Source organism: Lagenorhynchus albirostris, chromosome 4 (genome assembly GCF_949774975.1).
Source record: "Lagenorhynchus albirostris chromosome 4, mLagAlb1.1, whole genome shotgun sequence".
In the NCBI taxonomy this organism is placed as follows: Eukaryota; Metazoa; Chordata; class Mammalia; order Artiodactyla; family Delphinidae; genus Lagenorhynchus; species Lagenorhynchus albirostris.
This window is the reverse complement of record NC_083098.1, coordinates 101,129,905-101,149,325: the sequence shown is the minus strand read 5'-3', so window position 1 is coordinate 101,149,325 and position 19,421 is coordinate 101,129,905. Positions and strand designations below refer to the sequence as shown.

The window sequence follows — 19,421 nt, the reverse complement described above, 5'->3', positions numbered from 1 at the left end:
CAGAGCCCTGCCTCCTGGCTGGAGCACCAAAAGCTTTTCATCCACAGGCTCAGGATAAAAGGGAGAAAAAGTAGAGGGAATTAGTAGAAGTATGAGGAAAGAAAGAAGGAAAGGAGGGTAGGAAGGAAGGAAGAAAGAAAGAAAGAAGCAAAGAAGGCAAGAAGGCAAGAAGGAAAGAAAGGAGGGAAGGAGGGAGGGAGGAAGGAAGGAAGGAGGGAAAGAAGGAAAAAAGACAGAAAGAAAGAAGATACAGTAAAAATAAAATAAAGTATAATAAAGTTATTGAATTAAAAACTTCTTTAGGAGAAAAAAAAAAAGGGACGGAAAGAACCTTAGGACAAATGTTGGAAGCAAAGCTATACAGACAAAATCTTACACAGAAGCATACACATACACCCTCACTAAAAGAGGTAAATGGGGAAAAATCCTAAATCTTGCTGTCAGAGACCACCTCCTCAATTTGGGATGATTCGTTGTCTAAAGGAGGGAAGGAAGGACGGAAAGAAAGAAAGAAAGAACGAAGGTAAAGTATAATAAGGTTATTAAAATTAATTATTAAGAAAAAAAATTTTTTAAAAAAATGGACGGATAGAACCCTAGGACAAATGGTGGAAGCAAGACTATACAGACGAGATCTCACACAGAAGCATACACATACACATTCACAAAAAGAGGAAAGGGGAAAAAATCATAGATCTTGCTCCTAAAGTCCACTTCCTTAATTTGGGATGATTGGTTGTCTATTCAGGTATTCCACAGATGCAGGGTACATCAAGTTGATTGTGGAGCTTTAATCCGCTGCTTCTGAGGCTGCTGGGAGAGATTTCCCTTTCTCTTCTTTGTTCTCACAGCTCCCAGGGCTAAGCTTTGGATTTGGCCCTGCCACTGCGTGTAGATCGCTGGAGGGCGTCTGTTTTTTGCTCAGACAGGGTGGGGTTAAAAGAGCCGCTGATTGGGGGCTCTGGCGCACTCAGGCCGGCGGGGACGGAGGGGCACAGAGTGCGGGGCGGGCCTGCGGTGGCAAAGGCCGGCGTGACTTTGCACCAGCCTGAGGCGCGCTGTGCGCTCTCCCGGGGAAGTTGTCCCTGGATCCCGGGAACCCGGCAGTGGCGGGCTGCACAGGCTCCGCGGAAGAGGGGTGTGGAGAGTGACCTGTGCTCGCACACAGGTCCCTCGGTGGCGGCAGCAGCAGCCTTAACGTCTCCCGCCCGCCTCTGGGGTCCGCGCTTTTAGCCGCGGCTTGCGCCTGTCTCTGAATTCCGCGCTTTCAGCCGCGGCTCGCGCCCGTCTCTGGGGTCCGCGCTTTCCGCCGCGGCTCGCGCCCGTCTCTGGGGTTCGCGCTTTTAGCCGCGGCTCGCGCCCGTCTCTGGAGTTCCTTTAAGCAGCGTTCTTAAACCCCTCTCCTCACGCCCCAGGAAACAAAGAGGGAAGGAAAAGTCTCCTGCCTCTTCTGCAGGTGCAGGCTTTTCCCCGGACTCCCTCCCGGCTAGCTGTGGTGCACTAACCCCTTCAGGCTATGTTCAAGCCGCCAACCCCAGTCCTCTCCCTGCGCTCCGGCCTCAGCTCGCAGCCCCGCCCGCCCCGGCGGGTGAGCAGACAAGCCTCTCGGGCTGGTGAGTGCCGGTCGGCACCGATCCTCTGTGCGGGAATATCCCCGCTTAGCCCTCCGCACCCCTGTGGCTGTGGTCTCCTTCGCAGCTTCGAAGCTCCCGCCTCCACCTCCCGCAGTCTCTGCCCGCGAAGGGGCTTCCTAGAGTGTGGAAACTTTTCCTCCTTCACCGCTCCCTCCCACTGGTGCAGGTGCCGTCCCTATTCTTTTGTCTCTGTTCTTTCTTTTGCCCTACCCAGGTACGTGGGGAGTTTCTTGCCTTTTGGGAGGTCTGAGGTCTTCTGCCAGCCTTCAGTAGGTGTTCTGTAGGAGTTGTTCCACGTGTAGATGTATTTCTGGTGTATCTGTGGGGAGGAAGGTGATCTCCGCGTCTTACTCTTCCGCCATCTTCCGCCTCGCCTCTCCCTAAAGTGCTTTTGAAGGCAGGGGTAATAGTGGAAAAAAAAGTTTGAGAAACTCTGTTCTACAGATTACTGAATGAGAGTTGGTTTTGAATTTCGATGATTGGTTTTCTGCACTACGTGCTTCTTAATATGTTTTATTTTGGTCATTAAAATACGGGATAAATTGGAAAAGATCTGTACTTCCCACAAATTTTCTGTGATATGTGTCCTATATTTTGCTTTAGGATATTCATTAAATAATGTTATAATTCTGTACGAGAAATAAAATTTAACCTCTTCCTGACAGTTGGGAATGAAACTTTTCTGTTTCTGTTTTCCCTAGACGCCTCAATAATAATGAATTTACAGTGTTGGAAGCTACAGGCATCTTCAAGAAACTTCCTCAATTACGTAAAATGTAAGCCGTATATTAACCATCTTTTTAAATATCTGTATTGCTGTGTTTTCTTATACCTTTGCAGTTTTATTTAGATTTCGTAGGAAATTGGAAAATACAAAAGATTCAGAGACATGTCTATACAGTGACTACCTGTGACATGAATTTAGGGTAAACTCTGAGAGGAACCTAAGTAATTGGCTCTTTCCTATGTATTCCAGTGATGGCAACCATGTTTTCTGTAGCGGAACCCTAGCATCTTAACCTTAACTCAGACAACTAGTTTGTTATGTAGCCACAGCAGGAATCCAGCAAACTAAGTGCATTAGAGATGAGTTCAGTAATGTTTTGTAACTTCCTTTACTGTTCCCCAAACCATGCTGTTATTTCTCTTTCAACACGTTCATGTCAACTGTTTGACTTTTTGCTTCATTAAACTTTCATTAGAAGAAAGTCAAAATTAATGATTGGTAAACTGACTTGATAGCTCATTTGTGTTACTACATGTCCGCAACTCATATTTTAAAATAAGTTTATAAGCTCAGCAGTTTCAGCAACACTCTGACAGTAACCCTCCCCCACCCAAAGTGGATGGAAAGAGGAACAGGACAGAGGCCAAGAATGAGGGTCCATGGAGCACCCTCCACAAAACAGGAAACATCAGGAGAAGGAAAGAAGCATAGTTCTGTGATATCTGTGCTTTCATATATGTAACTGGTCCACAGTCACATAGGCTATAAGTGGCAGAGCAGACTGAAAGCATTTCCTGTGCACTTGACCCACATATTACACTGCCTCCCAAAGAGTTTCTAAGTTCTTAACTGTCCTCCTTTTTCACTGACGTTAACTGCTTTTTCTTTTTAGCTCTAAGATGCTTTTCAATTCAATACATATTTTTTCAGCAGCTGCTATGTGCAGTGTTCTGAAAGGAATAAAATGGTACCTAAAAATGATCCTTGTTCTGTGGGCATCCCTGGTCTTGGAGTGAGCCTTGAGAAAGAGAGAGAACCTATAGGAAGATGTTACCTCAACTGGATGTTCTTGCCCTCTGGGCAAGCCTTAGTATTTTGTATGATACAAAATACTGGCAGTTAAGTTGGTTGTTTTGACATATTATTACATGAGAAGTTTAACTGGGAACAATCTCAGATTCAGATACATTTCTGATGCTATCTAAATGCAAACATAGTCTTTCCTTCTTTTCTCTATCCAGTTGTCTTCTTTGAGTCATTAATTCATTCAACAGTTTTAATCGGGCACTTCTTTGAAAAGTTTCTTAGTAAGTGGCGGCAAACATAAAAGTTTACACAACTCAGTACCTGACCTCAAGAGTTTTATATCCCTGGGGGCCCTGGCAGATCATTGATCAGGCTGGTACTTTTCAGCATAGATATTTCTCCTTTGTACTATTATCACTTTGGCTTGATGGAATCAGGAAGTGGTGACTTTTCAGAGCCTTGGGAATGCCAGGCAGTGAAGAGCTTAGAGTTTTTGTGGAAGACGTTCATTCAGTAGAAGAAAATGATCAGACTTGTTGTCTCAGTGCCCTCGTTGTTAGAAAGAAATTGTTTCAAATATTTGTTTCAACCATTTTTATTTAGAAATTTTAGCAACAATAAGATCACAGACATTGAAGAGGGAGCATTTGAAGGCGCAGCTGGTGTAAACGAAATACTTCTCACGAGTAATCGTTTGGAAAATGTTCAGCATAAGATGTTCAAGGGATTGGAAAGCCTCAAAACTTTGTAAGTATTCTTATTTGCATTGTGATTCTTCTACCACAGGATTGTAATTCCCAGGTCATTATATTCCTGGGAGGGGGAATAGCTCCTGCTTTTCCTCATCCCCCCCGATGTCTGCTCTGTCTCTATCTCTCTATATGTGTCTCTGTCTCTCTCTCTCTCTCTCTCTCTTTCTCTCTATCACACACACACACACACACACACACACACACACATGCACATTTTGTAGAGGCAAACGTCCCTGGGGCTTCCCTGGTGGCACAGTGGTTAAGAATCCGCCTGCCAATGCAGGGGACATGGGTTTGAGCCCTGGTCCAGGAAGATCGCACAGGCCGTGCACGGAGCAACTAAGCCCATGCGCCACAACTACTGAGCCTGCGTGCCACAACTACGGAAGCCCACACGCCTAGAGCACAAGCTCTGCAACAAGAGAAGCCACCGCAATGAGAAGACTGCACACTGCAACCAAGAGTAGGCCCTGCTTACTGCAGCCAGAGAAAGCCCACGCAGCTACAAAGACCCAACGCAGCCAAAAATAAATAAATAAAATAAATTAATTTATTAAAAAAAAAACAGTCCTTGACTCATACCTCTGACTTCAGTATGCCACTTGCAAATGATCAAAAGAACCTCTCCTGGCTGTTGAATCTTCAACAAAAAGGTTATCTTTGCTCCAGTGCTTGTACAGATCTGGCTCCTCTGTTCTTCCTTAGAACAATCATTCTCTTTCCTTTTCCTCAAATACCTCCACCTAATACTCTCTCTTGGCCCAAGGTCGCTAGCTTCAGAACCCACTCCAACACCTGCAGCAGAATAAGCCTAGCTGGAGACTGCCTTCATCTGCCCCTGCAAGGTCTTAGTGAAAAAGAGAGAAACTGGCTGGTGGTATATCTTTTACTGTCTATTTCAAAGAAAACATGCTAAGTGTATGTCTACTTACTCAGTGGTAGGGAGGTTGGGAAAAAGAAATCCTATGTGTTTCCAGAAGGTTGTTGGCCAAGGAAGATGGGGCTTGAATTGACGAGTAAGGACAACACTTTGAGTTACTTGAATTTTCTTCTGTGTGTATGCGTATTTTTCATAATCTCTAAAGCATAAAATTATGTTTGACAAAAGTGGTGGCCTAAACATTGGAAGAGACACCAACGAAACTCTGAATCCTTTGGAAGACATGAAGGAAATTATTTGTAACCAAGACACGCCCTTGGGAATTGCAAGCTCTACTGTCTCCCCCAAACCCTCACCCTGCCCCATGCAGCCACCAAGAGCCCTCGTGCCCAGGGTAACTGAGAGCCAAGGAAGTTCATTGCCTGCCCTTTATCAGATGTAGAGAGAGAAGGCATTTCCCAAGCCAGCAGCATCCCCAATTCATATCCTACTCAAAAAAGCCCCTGCCCATGAAAGGAGAGCTTCCTGGGGTAGCCTGGAGCCGAACCATCCAACACAGCCAACCTGCCACCTGCTGACCGCTCCCATGGGCTAACTAGGAGTCCCTTCGAAATGCAAAATGTAATGCAAATATCCCTTTGGTCTTTTTATGGAGGAGATCCTGGGAGTGTGGAACGCGGACAGAGAAGATATATACTATAAGTAGGGGTTATATCTACTCCTGCCCCAATTCCCCTCCCCCAAGCTGCCTCAGGTAACTCAGAAAAACATAAATCCTGCAGCAGGCAAAAGTCTCCCTTCTTAAATAGTAGCCAAGTGACTGTTGTAACTAGAACCTTCTCCTTAAGGGGGCCGCGTGAGTCGAGATGGGGAGGGGAGGATGAGGGGTGAGCCTGTAACTACCTACATTAGATAGCCTTGGGCTGCTGTAACAAGATAAGTGACTTAAGCAACAGGAATTTGTTTTGTCATTGTTCTGGAGGCTGGAAGTCCAAGATCAAGGTGCTGAGAGGGTTGGTTTCTGGTGAGGACTCTTTTCTTGGCTTGTAGATGGCTACCTTCTCTCTGTGTCCTTGCGTGGCCTTTCCTCTCTGTACGGGAAAAGAGAGCTCTGGTGCCCCTTCCTCTAAGGACACCAGTCCTATCAGATTAGGGCCCCACGCTTAGGGCCTCATTTCACCTTAACTACCTCCCTAAAGGCCCTGTCTCCAAATACAGTCATACTGGGGGTTAGGGCTTAAGGATATGAATTTTAGGGGGACACAGTTCTGTCCATAGCACCACTCCAAAGAGTTTATCAAAGTTTTCCTTTCTGGCTAGGTCCAGTCACAGGACTCTGTGAGACAAGTTCTCTAAATTCAGCCTTCTCCTTTGTTATATTTCTAGCAATGTTTTTGTGCCTCTTGTGTTTTGGCACCTGAGACAGACACCCACTGACTCTCTACTTAATCCCACTGTACCTCAAGCAGCAAAACAGATCATTTAGACCAAGCTAGGAGTATTAACAGTTCTTCTGTGGGTTTATTGGGACATAGCTATTGCTTTAAGTGGTCTCTTTCAGCTTGGAGCTATAAAGATTTTGACAAGACCCTCCTCACAGCCTGTAGACTTCTCAACCCTTTAGGACTAGTAAACCTCTTAGTTCGTACATGTACATATTTCAGTGGGTCTTTGAACCCCCGACGTTGCAGGCAAAATGTGGTACATATGTGTGCTTGTGGATTTTTCCAGTGACGGAAAGCAAAGCTTTTTTCGACTTTTCCCAGGAGTCCGTGACTCCAACAAGATTAAGACCAAATGTTCTTTACTATTTATGACAAAGGATAGTACTGATAGGACTACTTTTCTGTTGTGCATTTGTTTCCTAACATAAAACGATGCCTTGATAAGGAGGGCATTATCCTTTCTCGTTGTCTGCGACTTAGCAGAATGCAACAGCTGATATTTCTTATTTATTATAGGACAATCTAGAATTTTAAAGGAATGCTTTGTTGTTCTTTTTGCAGTCTTCTATCAGGGTGATCAACCCATGTCTAGAAGCATTAAGGAAAATATTAACTTTTCAGAAATTCTGAATAAAGTTTATGGCGACTGTTCATCTTTACATGGGAGTTTAAGAAGCTTTTCATTCCTTTTCTAAGCCCCACAAATAAACATTTTGGGAAAAGAATCGAGAAACAGCTAAAATTTTAGCAGTGATGAAGAAATGACAAAAGCGTTAATCCTGTTAATGGCAATGACTAAAGAAAAAATGGTCAGAATTTTTTTCAAGAGGAATTTTATTGTGAACAACTGGGATCTCTTAAGTATTGCCTCCTTTTAAGTCTAAACTCAAAACAAATAATTTGTTCAGGCTTTGTGGAAGCTCAGTCAGGTTTGCCTCCTCCAGCCCGTGTTGACATTGACTTGGCTGTGAGTCCCTGAGATGCCCTCAATTCTTCATTTTCTGTGGCTATTGATTCTTTTTTGCCTCCTTTCTCTTCAGCAGCAAATGTAATGCTTCTTAGAATATATAAATCATGGGGCTTCAAGGGCTTAGAGAGCTGTAGGTGAATTAGGACATTAGGTAATAGTGCAAACATAATTGTATCATTAAAGGAAAACATTCTGCCCTCACTAGATGGGATTGTAAGCTGGTGCTGAGGCTCATGGGTTTTTGTAACTGAATGTTATCACTGACAACTCTAAGCACTTTATTCTAGCACAAGGTTCTTCATATAGTCGGCTCTCCATATCCACGTGTTCTGCATCTGCAGATTCAAGCATCCGCGGTTAATGCAGAACCCGTAGATATGGAGGGCCACAGATTTTGGTATCCGCAGGAGGTCCTGAAATGAATCTCCCAGGGATACCAACGGATGACTTGTACATATCTACAGCAATTCCTAGTGACAGGAGAACATTCAGAAAGCAGGAATGAATGCTACACATTTGCAAAGAGGGGTTGTTTCGGTCTTAAGATAGGCAAAATTGATTGCCTGATATTTTATCTCCATAATGATGTTGTATTTTTTTCCCTCAGGATGTTGAGAAGTAATCGTATAAGCTGCGTAGGAAACGACAGTTTCACAGGACTCAGTTCTGTGCGTTTGCTTTCTTTATATGATAATCAAATTACTACAATCGCACCAGGGGCTTTTGATACTCTCCATTCTTTATCTACTCTGTAAGTATGAAAAATAGTCTTCATTTATGTATTAATTGAGCCAGTGTATTATATTTATTACTTTTATTGATAAGATTTTAATGTATTACTAAGCATTTCATAAAAATGAGATCAAAGACTTAGACTTTTCTTAAAAAGGACAAATTTGTTCATGTTAAACTTATTTTAATTTTTCTAAAAACATTGCCTACTATCCTATATTAAAATTTAACAAAAATCATGGTATTTTTCAGTCACTTGTTTTTATAACAATGTGATGTGGCTTAATTTATAAATGATAATCTTATAATTTGATTGAGAATTATTTTATTCTTTTACAAATAAAAGAAATGTAGATTTGTTTTTCCCAGTGCTCTCACATTGGAGTCTTCACAATATAAGTATTATAAAAACAGAGTTGATAGGGTTATTGCCAACAAACTGTACTCAAAAGGATCATTCACAATGACAGGAGATATATTAGGATGACCAGACCAACAATAAAAGCTCACCAGAGGGCATTTACTGTGATATTAAGAAGGTATTAAAGAAATAGGCTGAGCCTATCCAAGAGCACATTTTATGTGGACGGTTGGAGAATAAAGAATATTTGTAGGTCTACAGATAGAACTCAGAAAGTGTCAGAAAACAAACAAACTTTCCAAGTGTTTCAGGCCCCTTGTATGTCAGTATTTAAAAAGCAGTGTTTGAAATGATAAACCTTATAACTGATATGGCTTCCTGGTAATGGTGACATCTAAAAATACTAATTTAACTGAAAAGGTAGTTAGAAGGAAAAAAACCATGTTCAACGTAGCTCAAGTCCCTGAAGAAATAATTTGAGGGAAGCATCCATCCATCAGTAAGGTACTTAATCCTCTTTCCACATAAAATGTGACATTTTCCATCAAGTGACTAATTTGTGCATATTAAAGATGGCATGTTTATAAATAATGGGATTGTCAATAGGTTTGTGCTGAAGTGGTGAGATGCCAAAAGTATTGAGATTTGTAGAAGTAAGTTCATTTTTATAACTGGCATTTAATCAACTCAGCTGTCAGTTCAGATGGGAAACCTATTCTCTGGAGCAAATAAGAGATGGAAATCTTGAAATGACAAATTAATGAAATAGCTGTTGTCAGGTTAAACTCAATAATATAAGGTAATCAGCCTTCATCTTTATATTAAATTACTGCATTATCAGTGTAGGGAAGTTTGACAGTAAGTCAGATCTCTGACAAGTCTAAATTATCTCTAAATGAGATATCTATCAGGATTCACTGCCTAAACCCTGAATTGCCACCTTCACTTTATCTTTCATATGAAATGATTTGAAGAATTCTTATATGAAAATATTGTTCTTATTTTTTTAAGTTCCAAACATAGATATTTCAGTCAAAGAATGCATCCCATATGTTGTGTGTGATTGAGCATGAATTGGGGGTGGGGTGAATACAAAGACTAAGAAGGAATCATTCCAACAGATACAGTACGGGAAAATGGTAGCATGGGGTTTTGAGAAGTCAGAAAGCGAACCTCTAAACTGAGCTCTGCATTGTTTGCTTGTGGCACTTAGAAACCTCTTGGCCAATCCTTTTAATTGTAACTGCTACCTGGCTTGGTTGGGAGAATGGCTCAGGAAGAAAAGAATTGTAACGGGAAATCCTCGATGTCAGAAACCCTACTTCCTCAAAGAAATCCCCATCCAGGATGTTGCCATTCAAGACTTCACTTGTGATGATGGTAAGAAAACCTGGCCAGGTCTGTGACCACCAGACACTCTCTGGTGATTGTTCTGATGCTGTGGGGCATAATTAGACAGTACATCATAGTTCAGGCAATGAACAGTTATTATGCATTTTTTGCTTTGTTTTTGCTGTTTTGTTTTAGCAACAGACTTGCTCAGACTGTACTCTCACATCTAGCTCTATTTGGTTTGTGTTTCTGAATGTTTTAGAAGATTTTCTAATTTCCAGCTTGTGGTTGATACTATTTAAATAGCTTCATTTTTGTTTTTCTTTACTATTCTAAGCATCTCTTTTAGTAATTGCCATTTAACTACCAATGATAAAAGCAATTGACTCATAAAATAGAAATTCTAGTAAACCTAACAAGAATAATAGTTTTCACTTTTTAGTACTCTCTGTATATCATCACATTTAATTCTCATAATAGCCCTGTAATGTAGGTAGAACATAGGTTCTATAATTGTTGGCAATAAATGAAGAGCTCATTTGAGCCGTATAGTTTCAAATGAGGGGCCCATATACTTTTTGCTAACCATGTAAAACTAATCTGTCCCTTTATGTCTCTTCATGTCTGTCTCTTTTCAATCTCTCCATAATTCAGTTTACATATTCTGATTAAAAGTATAATTTGTATAAACAACTGAACAAAGAGCACATTATAATCATATTGATAATACAAACTGTGAATTGTTTTATGGAATTCTGCCCTAGGCAGTCTGAAAAGAGACCTGCACAGAATGTATGGTGTCGATTTGTAAATACTTAATATCCTATACATAAGTCATCATATGGCTGAAGACTCTTGTGTTTGTTAAGCTAAAGGCATAAAATCCCTTCTAGCATCTTCAAAGCCACAAATCTGTGTTTTCCTGTATTTCTTTTGGCAATTTAGGAAATGATGACAATAGTTGTTCCCCACTCTCTCGCTGTCCTACGGAGTGTACCTGCTTGGACACGGTGGTCCGATGTAGCAACAAAGCCTTGAAGGTCTTGCCCAAAGGTATTCCAAGAGATGTCACTGAATTGTAAGTAGAGCTTGTCTTTCCCTTTCCTGAAGGATTAATATTTCACACACCAAGGGAAATGGAGACCAAACAAAAATCTTTTGAGTCTTGTTTGCAAATAACATTCATTTTGTGGGCCATTCATTAGTATCATGGAAAACCCTAAGCAAATAATATAAAAGCTAGTTCAGGTCCCCTTGGGAAAGGCTGGTTGTGTGTTTCTCTTTGTTTCTCACTATAGGATTTCTCAGAGCCTTTATTATGCTAGTGTGCAGTCTGAGCTCCGAGAGAGGATGTAAACTCTGAGGTAGTTCCCATACTTGTTGTCTCCATAGCCCTTTTCTCATGGAGTATCTTGCAATGCTCATGTTCCATCAAATGCACCTTAAGAAATGCTATGTATTTAGTTTATCTATGGTGGCTGGGATGTTTCATATGATTGATTATTCTTTACCGTGTGTCCCCTTGGAGAATATCTCACACAAGGGATACATAAATACGTGGGGTGTGGAAGGAGCTGACATAATCTTTACCCTTAAAAGGAGATACTGCCCTTTGGACTTGAATCAGAGTCCCTTAGATCATAAAGGGCATGGGGCCAATTATCCCTAATATTTTCAGAACTGATATTTACAAATTACATAGCCAATATAGACGTATAAAGATGCTAAGCACCGCACACACTTCCTTAGCTGCCTTATTCTTTGTATGTGGAACGGAATAAACCTAAGCATTAGCTGCTTAACAATGGTGCATGCAGGCTCCATTTCATTCCTTTATCTGTATATGAAGAACCATGGACAAATGCTTGATATGCGATTGAGTCATTTTGCCTCTGTTTATTTTTTTCTGTGTGAAACCATGTATCAAAAATGTAATTCAGGCAGATGTTTACCTGTAATTCATGCACAAATGTACAAGTATTGCAAAGGAGCAGATTTGATAAACTTTTGGCAACCTGGAACATAAGCAATGAGGTTCAAGAAGATGCCACTTCAGTTATCAAGGAACTTATGTTCAAATCATGTGCAGTTCTATGAATTCTAATTTGGTCCTGAATTGATACTTTGAGAAAAAGTGTGTGACCTTCCCTCTTGAAGCTGAACTGTTGTAAAGGGCTCAGTTTCTCTCTTTTGTTACCAACCACAGTTGTTAGTTAACTGTAAGCACTGCTTTATGTGTGTGTGTGATTAAATTCTTAATTCTTATTTTGATATGTATTTATTTCAGAAGATTACCCTCCATCCAGTGTTGGGAAGATACATGCCTATAGAGTATTCTATATGCAAAATACTGATTATAACAACACCCCAGCCAAGGACATAATACCCAGCATAACATTTAGATCACCTTTGATGCTAAATCCCTCCTTCTACCATTTTAACTGACCCATGCTTTTGTCCTTTTACCTGATTCCCATCAAATAATTTTAAATGTCTTTTAATTTCCTTGTTAAATTACTTCTGCTTGATTCATTTGTCTATGCCATCTATGTGTTTCTTCTGTCAGATAGTTGAGTCTTCAATCTATTCCTCTACAAATTATTAAAAAATAATTCTTTTTTTAAAGAAAATACGTTTTAGAGATGAGGAAGACATTAACTCATCTCCTGTGAATTCTAGCTTTACCTCCCCAAGAGCTTATTCTTAGAAGCATACCAAGTCAGCAGGATCCCTCTCTCCAGTAACATATATGCATGTATTAGAAAATTTCCATGTGCATATTATATTAAATTATTAAAGAATTTGGCAAATATAAGTATGTAGTGGTGGACAGTTTTGAACAAATGGTATCCATTATTTTTAATCAGTTCCATATAGTTTCCCTCTTAGATTGTTTTACTTGTAAGCATTCATAGTGCACATTCTGAACCTTTTTAGCTTTGTGTTAGGATGCTTTTTAGAGTAAAGGAAAAGTGCTGAAGTACATGGGATTATGCGTCCCTCTAGTGGTACTAAGAAACGCTTAGCTAGAGAAAAGAAAGGGGAGAGAAGTTGAAACATGAAGTCAGAAAATTTGAATAGGCATAAGAAGTCATAAAAAGCCTGACTCTTAATCACATGTTCATTACATATTTTGATAACTTGTGCCTTTTATATAACTTTTTTCATTTTTAAGTATTTGAAATAGATAGCTATCTTAGGCAGTTTCTCAGCTACTTCTATATCCAGCAAAAATACGAACCTCAACCTTGGATCTGGAGATAGGCCACAGCCCTGGGGCAGGGTGGGCAACATGCCCAATGTGGCAGAATTGTTTGTGGGCACATCTATAACCAGATGGCCCAAGTTGCTGAAAGACATTTTTACCCATCACCGTCTACATTCTGGGAAAGAACAGCCTTGGGAGGAGATGAAATTATTTTTCTTTTTGTGACATCATGGATATACCTTTAAGCATTCATTTACTTCTGTGTCTTGACTGTTAGCCCAAAGACTGTTTATTTTCTGATGATTCTTCTGACTCTAATCAGAAAGGGAAATTTGACTTACATGTGGTTATTTTCTTACTACTGTATCGTTACTGTGCTGTACTTGTGCACTTGATAAATGTGATATTCTATGAAACCTTCTAAAATTAATATCACCAAGCAGATGTACAAGGGGAGAACTGTTTCTAAGATTTTTTTTAACTGATATCTAATTACATTCAAATTCCCAAATATATCCTTTGAATCATCCGTTGTTATTTACTAAGTGTGTTAATACAAAGTAAGGCAGCAAAGATTGGTCTTGCTGGTGGTAGCAACTTCCTGCCAGTAGTGAATGCATTTCATGGTGGTGTTTCCACATAAACGCAAGTGAACTGAAGACTGACTTAAAATATAGGCGATTGAATGACCCTTCTTGCTGACACACAAATGGTTGGATACATGCCTTTCCTTCTTAGATAAACCACAAGGAATCAGACTCACCAGTCTCTCCTTGGTTTTATAATTTAGCCTAAGTAATCCACAAAAGAATTCTGCTGGATTGGACAACTGTGGTTTTTTACTTCTCTTAAATAGCAGTCCTAGCTGGGAACATGACATCTTAAAGCTGAAATTTCCAAGTGTTTCCTTGCTTCAGCTGAGAGTGAAATATTGTTCAACTATTTGAGGATTCACTATTGTTACTTCTTAAAAAAATAATATTGTTTCTTTGTTTTCAGGTATCTGGATGGAAACCAGTTTACACTGGTTCCTAAGGAACTCTCTAACTACAAGCATTTAACACTTATGTGAGTAATGTATTTTTCTGTCTTTGACTTCTTATTTTATTTCATGAAAATGGGGATAGCAAGGGGCAGAAGATTTAGTGAACCTTTCAGATTATATAAATCATCTTCAGTTAGATGCTTCCCTTCTTGCTCACTGTGGTTCTGGATCACTAGCCACATTTTCACTGAATATCAATCAGGCAATGGTGCGTCTTAGAAAAAGGTCCTCCTCTATTCAAAGTACAAATACAATGAAGTCTTAAGTATCAGAGAATTACAGAAAGGCAGTAAGTTGCATACTTCTATTGAAGATGAATATGAGCTATTTTATGACAATCCAAGGAGAGAAAAATGGAAAACAATGTTTTTATTCTCGACTTTAAATAAAACAGAGTAGATAGTAATAGCTTTACTGAGAATATATTATAAATATAGTTTATTAGGCTTGATTTTCTTATTTACTACACTATGAATTAACATATGGGCTTCCAGTATTAAAATTTATTTTATAAAATCCATATTTACTCATATAGTATTTAGGTAAACTTGACAAAGATACTGACATTCTGAGTATAAACGTCAAAACATTGAATTGTTTTTACCAGTTTGGTTTGATGTCCTCCTAAAGTAGCATCTCTCTTTCATTATGTAAACAATTTTTTACAATCTTTAAGTTGTAAATACAAGATTATATGTAAACATACAAACATTTCATTTCAATCTAGTTATGCACACTATATTTTTAAAAAGATATAATCTTACTATATATAATGTCACACTTAGAGTAGCCTTGTTGGTAATTGATAAAACTTGTCACAAAACAAAAAAATCAGCAATGATAATGGATATAAAGGGAAATACTTTTTTACATCTATCTGATTTTAGAGTAAATATGCGGTCTTATATTTCCAGTGTTCCTAGAAAAAACGGGGTTTGTTCCTAATTAGTGAATTCTAGAAACCTAGGTAGCAGAAAATGTTATGTTTCTCATTGTGAAGTTTACCCTAAGCACGTGGAGGCTTTTCAGCTTTCCTTAAATGTATGTGAAAACCAAACACTTCGTAGGAAGTGTATAGAACTGCTTAAATGACAAATGATTAAATTAAGCAAAAAGAAGATCCTCTAAGATATCTTGTTCTGCCTCTAGTTATTTATTTAATAGCAGCAAGAACTGATTACATACATTTGTTCTGTTAAATAAACCATTAAATTGCTGCAACTTCCAAAGGGTCACTTCAGCAGAATTGGGTCATTTGTGAGACAGCATGCGATTATTTAAAACCAGTTTGGAAATGAAAAATGAGAATTTATAGATCCAGAAATGGTTTTACCAGTGACTCATTATACAACTCTAGGCAAGTAACTTCTGCTAGTATCGATGTATTTATTTTTTTAAATTTAGCCATAGTACTTCAGCAACTAAGAAGATGGATTATAAAGCTCCTATAACATTCCTACCATTTTCACAATTTCATTGGTCCATTTTACTGATACTTTGGTATTTTAATAAGGGAATGTGGATAATCTTCAGCAGCTTTTCTGAACCTTGCATTTCTTCACATATTTTGCTTCAGAAAAATATAGTGAACATAAATACACACAGAGACATAGATGAACATAAATTATGACCCATAATCTTCCATTTATTCATGAATCTTCCTTTAGTCATATATTTGGCATTTTGCTTTAGATAAAAATTAGTGAATATTCACTAATATATGTATCACATTGTCGTATATATCGTGAGTGAATTGTCGTGAGTGAATGTATGTATATATTTACCAATTTTTTCTAAAGGAAAATGCTAAACATATATAATATGTCATTATATAGATGTTATTATATATTAAAATACATTATACATTACAATATTATATTTATAATATGTATTATATGTCATTATATATATCATGTATATATTATATATAATAAAAATAAGATCAAGTTCACTGAATATAAATTACAACCTGTAGTACAAATTACACTTATAAATACCCATTTAGCATTGATTAAAAACTCCATATCTCTCTCATTTACTTATCATTTATTAAACAGACATTTACTAAGGACCACCTAGGTGCCAGTGACTTTGCCAGGCCAAGTTTTTCATTATGGTGTTGTTTTTAATGATGGCATTGTAATGTAACTAAATGAGGGATTCTTTCAGTTATCCAGTTTGAATATTTGTATGTGACAGTGAAGATAAAGTATGTGTAACTGATGGAACTTTCAAGAACAAAGGTTTATTTCTCACCTATCAAATGTGTCTGTTGTGAATGGCCTCCACGTGTCTTTGCCCTGGGACCAGGCAATGGGTACGGCCTCTCTGTGGAACATAGGAGCCTTGCAGAGGTGGGAGCAAAGGGATATGAGAAGAGTCTCAGCTCTAAAGCTTCCGCTCTGAAGTGAAACCAGCGCTGGTGCCCACACTTCACTGGCCAAAGCAAGGCACATGGTCACTTCTAATTTCAGCAGGCTTGGGCATGAATAGTTATGAATAACATTACAGTCTACCCCAGAGGATTACCCAATGTTTTGTTATTTTCAGATAAAAGCTGAGTCCTAACAATGCTGCTACAACTGTGAGCAAGAAGAACTTTTTCTTTCTAAGAATCACTAATATGTCAATTTCTATGGTAACAGTAGACTCCATTTCTTTCTTTTTCTCTTTTAGAGACTTAAGTAACAACCGAATAAGCACCCTTTCTAATCAGAGCTTCAGCAACATGAGCCAGCTCCTCACCTTGTGAGTAGGAAGTATGGTACTAAGTTAATTCCTTAATTCACTGGACATTCCTGGTAAACAAGACAGTTTCTGCCCTCAAGGAATGTTAATACTGTCGGGAGAAACAGACAAATAAAAACCTCAGTAAACAAATACAGATAGTATAAAAAGTGTTGGGGGGCATCCCTGGTGGCGCAGTGGTTGAGAGTCCACCTGCCGATGCAGGGGATGCAGGTTCGTGCCGCGGTCTGGGAAGATCCCACAGGCCGCGGAGCGGCCGGGCCCGTGAGCCATGGCCGCTGAGCCTGCGCGTCCGGAGCCTGTGCTCCGCAACGGGAGAGGCCACAACAATGAGAGGCCTGCGTACCGCAAAAAAAAAAAAAAAAAATGTTGGGTTCTATAAAAGAAACAAAGAATAATTTGCATTTGTGGCAGGTTTGGGAGAGATCCTTAAGACAGACTTTCAGAGGAAGTCACCTTAGGAAGGACACGGTTGAGGCAACAGCAACAGCAGTGGTAGGAAGCATTCTAGACTGTATTTTAGAAATAAATATGTTGTCTTGGCGAAACAGCACAAAGATTTAAAGGATATTATGCGTCAATATTCTCAATTTATAAGATGCTAAAGTAACCCTTTTCTTAACTGCTTTATTTTTAAAAATGACATTTGGCCATTTGGGGATACTTGAGTAAAACAAATTGGCTTATGTGTGCTTTCAGAATTCTTAGTTACAACCGTTTGAGATGCATTCCTCCTCGAACCTTCGATGGATTGAAGTCTCTTCGATTACTGTAAGCATCTTATGTTTAACAAAATACTTCTTTTCTCAGGCATCTGGATTTTGGGTTGTCTTTTTAATGATTTAACTGCTTTGTTTATTTTGGGGTATTTTGGGTTATATAAATTCAGATTTACTAAAAATTTGGTAATGGGAAAATTCTATCTTACGGTATCAATTCTCAACAGCTTTTACTTGGACAACATAATTTTCTCTTTTGTAACATGTTGCTGGGGTGACTTATTTGATAATATATGATATTAAGATGTAGTTTTATATAGATCTAACTAATTTTGCAAGAAACATAGGAAATTTTAATTTCATTAAAAGTTATATAATGCAACACAACACATTTTTACTCTACAAAATTTCTCTTAAAGTACATGAAATAAAATGTGGTCCTCAATCCCAATCCTCTCCCCAGAATTGACACTTAAACAGTTCAGTGTTCTCTTCTGGTCCTTTTTTATGTTTGTTTTTATGTATTTATATATGTATGCCTACAGCTGTATAACTTAAAAACCATAAATAGGGTTTTTCTTAGCCTGTCATTGACTATTTTTATTTAACAATATGCTTTAGACTTTAGACTTTCCATTCCATCATATGTAATATTCCTCAACTGTTTAACTGGTAAAGAGGGTTCCATAGAATGAAGGGACCATAAATTATTTAAGCATCCTCATCTTTACTATCATTTGGTTTGATTCCAAATTTTCGTTATTCTATACAGTGCTGGAATGAACATCCTATACATCCATCTTACTGTCAAGCATATTAGGAGAATACCAAAAGTAGTCACCTTGTTGTCCCCCAAACAAGTTACAAATTTATTTTCCACCAATGCTATTTTAACAGAGTACCTATTTCAAAGCACTCTTGTAAATATTGAGTATTATTAATCCTTTCATTTTTGTCATATGACAGATGGAACATTATTTTCCATTCCTCTTTTAATTTGCAATTCCAATTACTAGAACATTTGAGTATATTTTGTTTATTGAGCATTTGTATTTCTTATTCTATGAGCCTGATTGTATCAGTTCCCATTTTCTGTGGTTACTTTGTCTTTTCCTTATTAACATACCTGCCTTTATGCACTTGACTCTAAGTTTGCAGGTCTTTTTACAAAGGAATTAATCCTTATAGCTTACATATGTTGCAGATATTTCCCATTCTGTTTTTTATATGTAATCTTTTTTTTTAATTGAAATATAGTTGATTTACAATGTTGTGTTAGTTTCTGGTTGCAGCAAAATGATTTGGTTATATATGTGTGTATGTGTATATATATATATGTACACACACACATATATATGTATATATTTTTTCATACTCTTTTCCCTTATAGTTTATTACAAGCTATTGAATATAGTTCCCTGTGCTATGCAGTAGGACCTTATTGTTTTGTAATCTTTTATATTATGGATATATTTTACATTGTCAAAAATTTATCACTCTTTTCCATTATGATTTCTGAGTTTTAGAATATAGGGCTTTAAAAAGCCTTCCATATCCCATGTTTATAAAAAGGAGCTCGTCTATATTTTAATACACTTTCAGTTTTATTTTTACATTTAACTCTTCGATCTAGAATTTACTTTATGCACATGATGTGAAGAAGGAACTAACATTCTGCATCCCCAAATAGATACCCAGTTGTGTAAAGACTATTTATTGAATATACCATATTTTCTACACTAATTTTAAAAGCTTGTTATAAACTAAGGTCTCATATATGCATCGGGATTTTTCTGAACTCCCTGAAATAATAGGAAATTTAATTTTGCTTTTTCTTGCTTT

General features: G+C 38.3%; 1 protein-coding gene across 1 annotated transcript in view; it reads left to right on the top strand.

Annotated features, from left to right (window-relative positions):
- The window catches only part of SLIT2 (slit guidance ligand 2), a 390,513-nt gene that overhangs the window by 305,580 nt on the left and 65,512 nt on the right, over nucleotides 1–19,421 (top strand). The window contains exons 17-24 of the mRNA XM_060147340.1: nucleotides 2,336–2,410; nucleotides 3,991–4,134; nucleotides 8,042–8,185; nucleotides 9,741–9,907; nucleotides 10,805–10,937; nucleotides 14,067–14,135; nucleotides 16,789–16,860; nucleotides 17,560–17,631. Coding sequence (XP_060003323.1) covers nucleotides 2,336–2,410; nucleotides 3,991–4,134; nucleotides 8,042–8,185; nucleotides 9,741–9,907; nucleotides 10,805–10,937; nucleotides 14,067–14,135; nucleotides 16,789–16,860; nucleotides 17,560–17,631 — 876 coding nt within the window. The remainder of the gene's footprint in view (nucleotides 1–2,335; nucleotides 2,411–3,990; nucleotides 4,135–8,041; nucleotides 8,186–9,740; nucleotides 9,908–10,804; nucleotides 10,938–14,066; nucleotides 14,136–16,788; nucleotides 16,861–17,559; nucleotides 17,632–19,421) is intronic.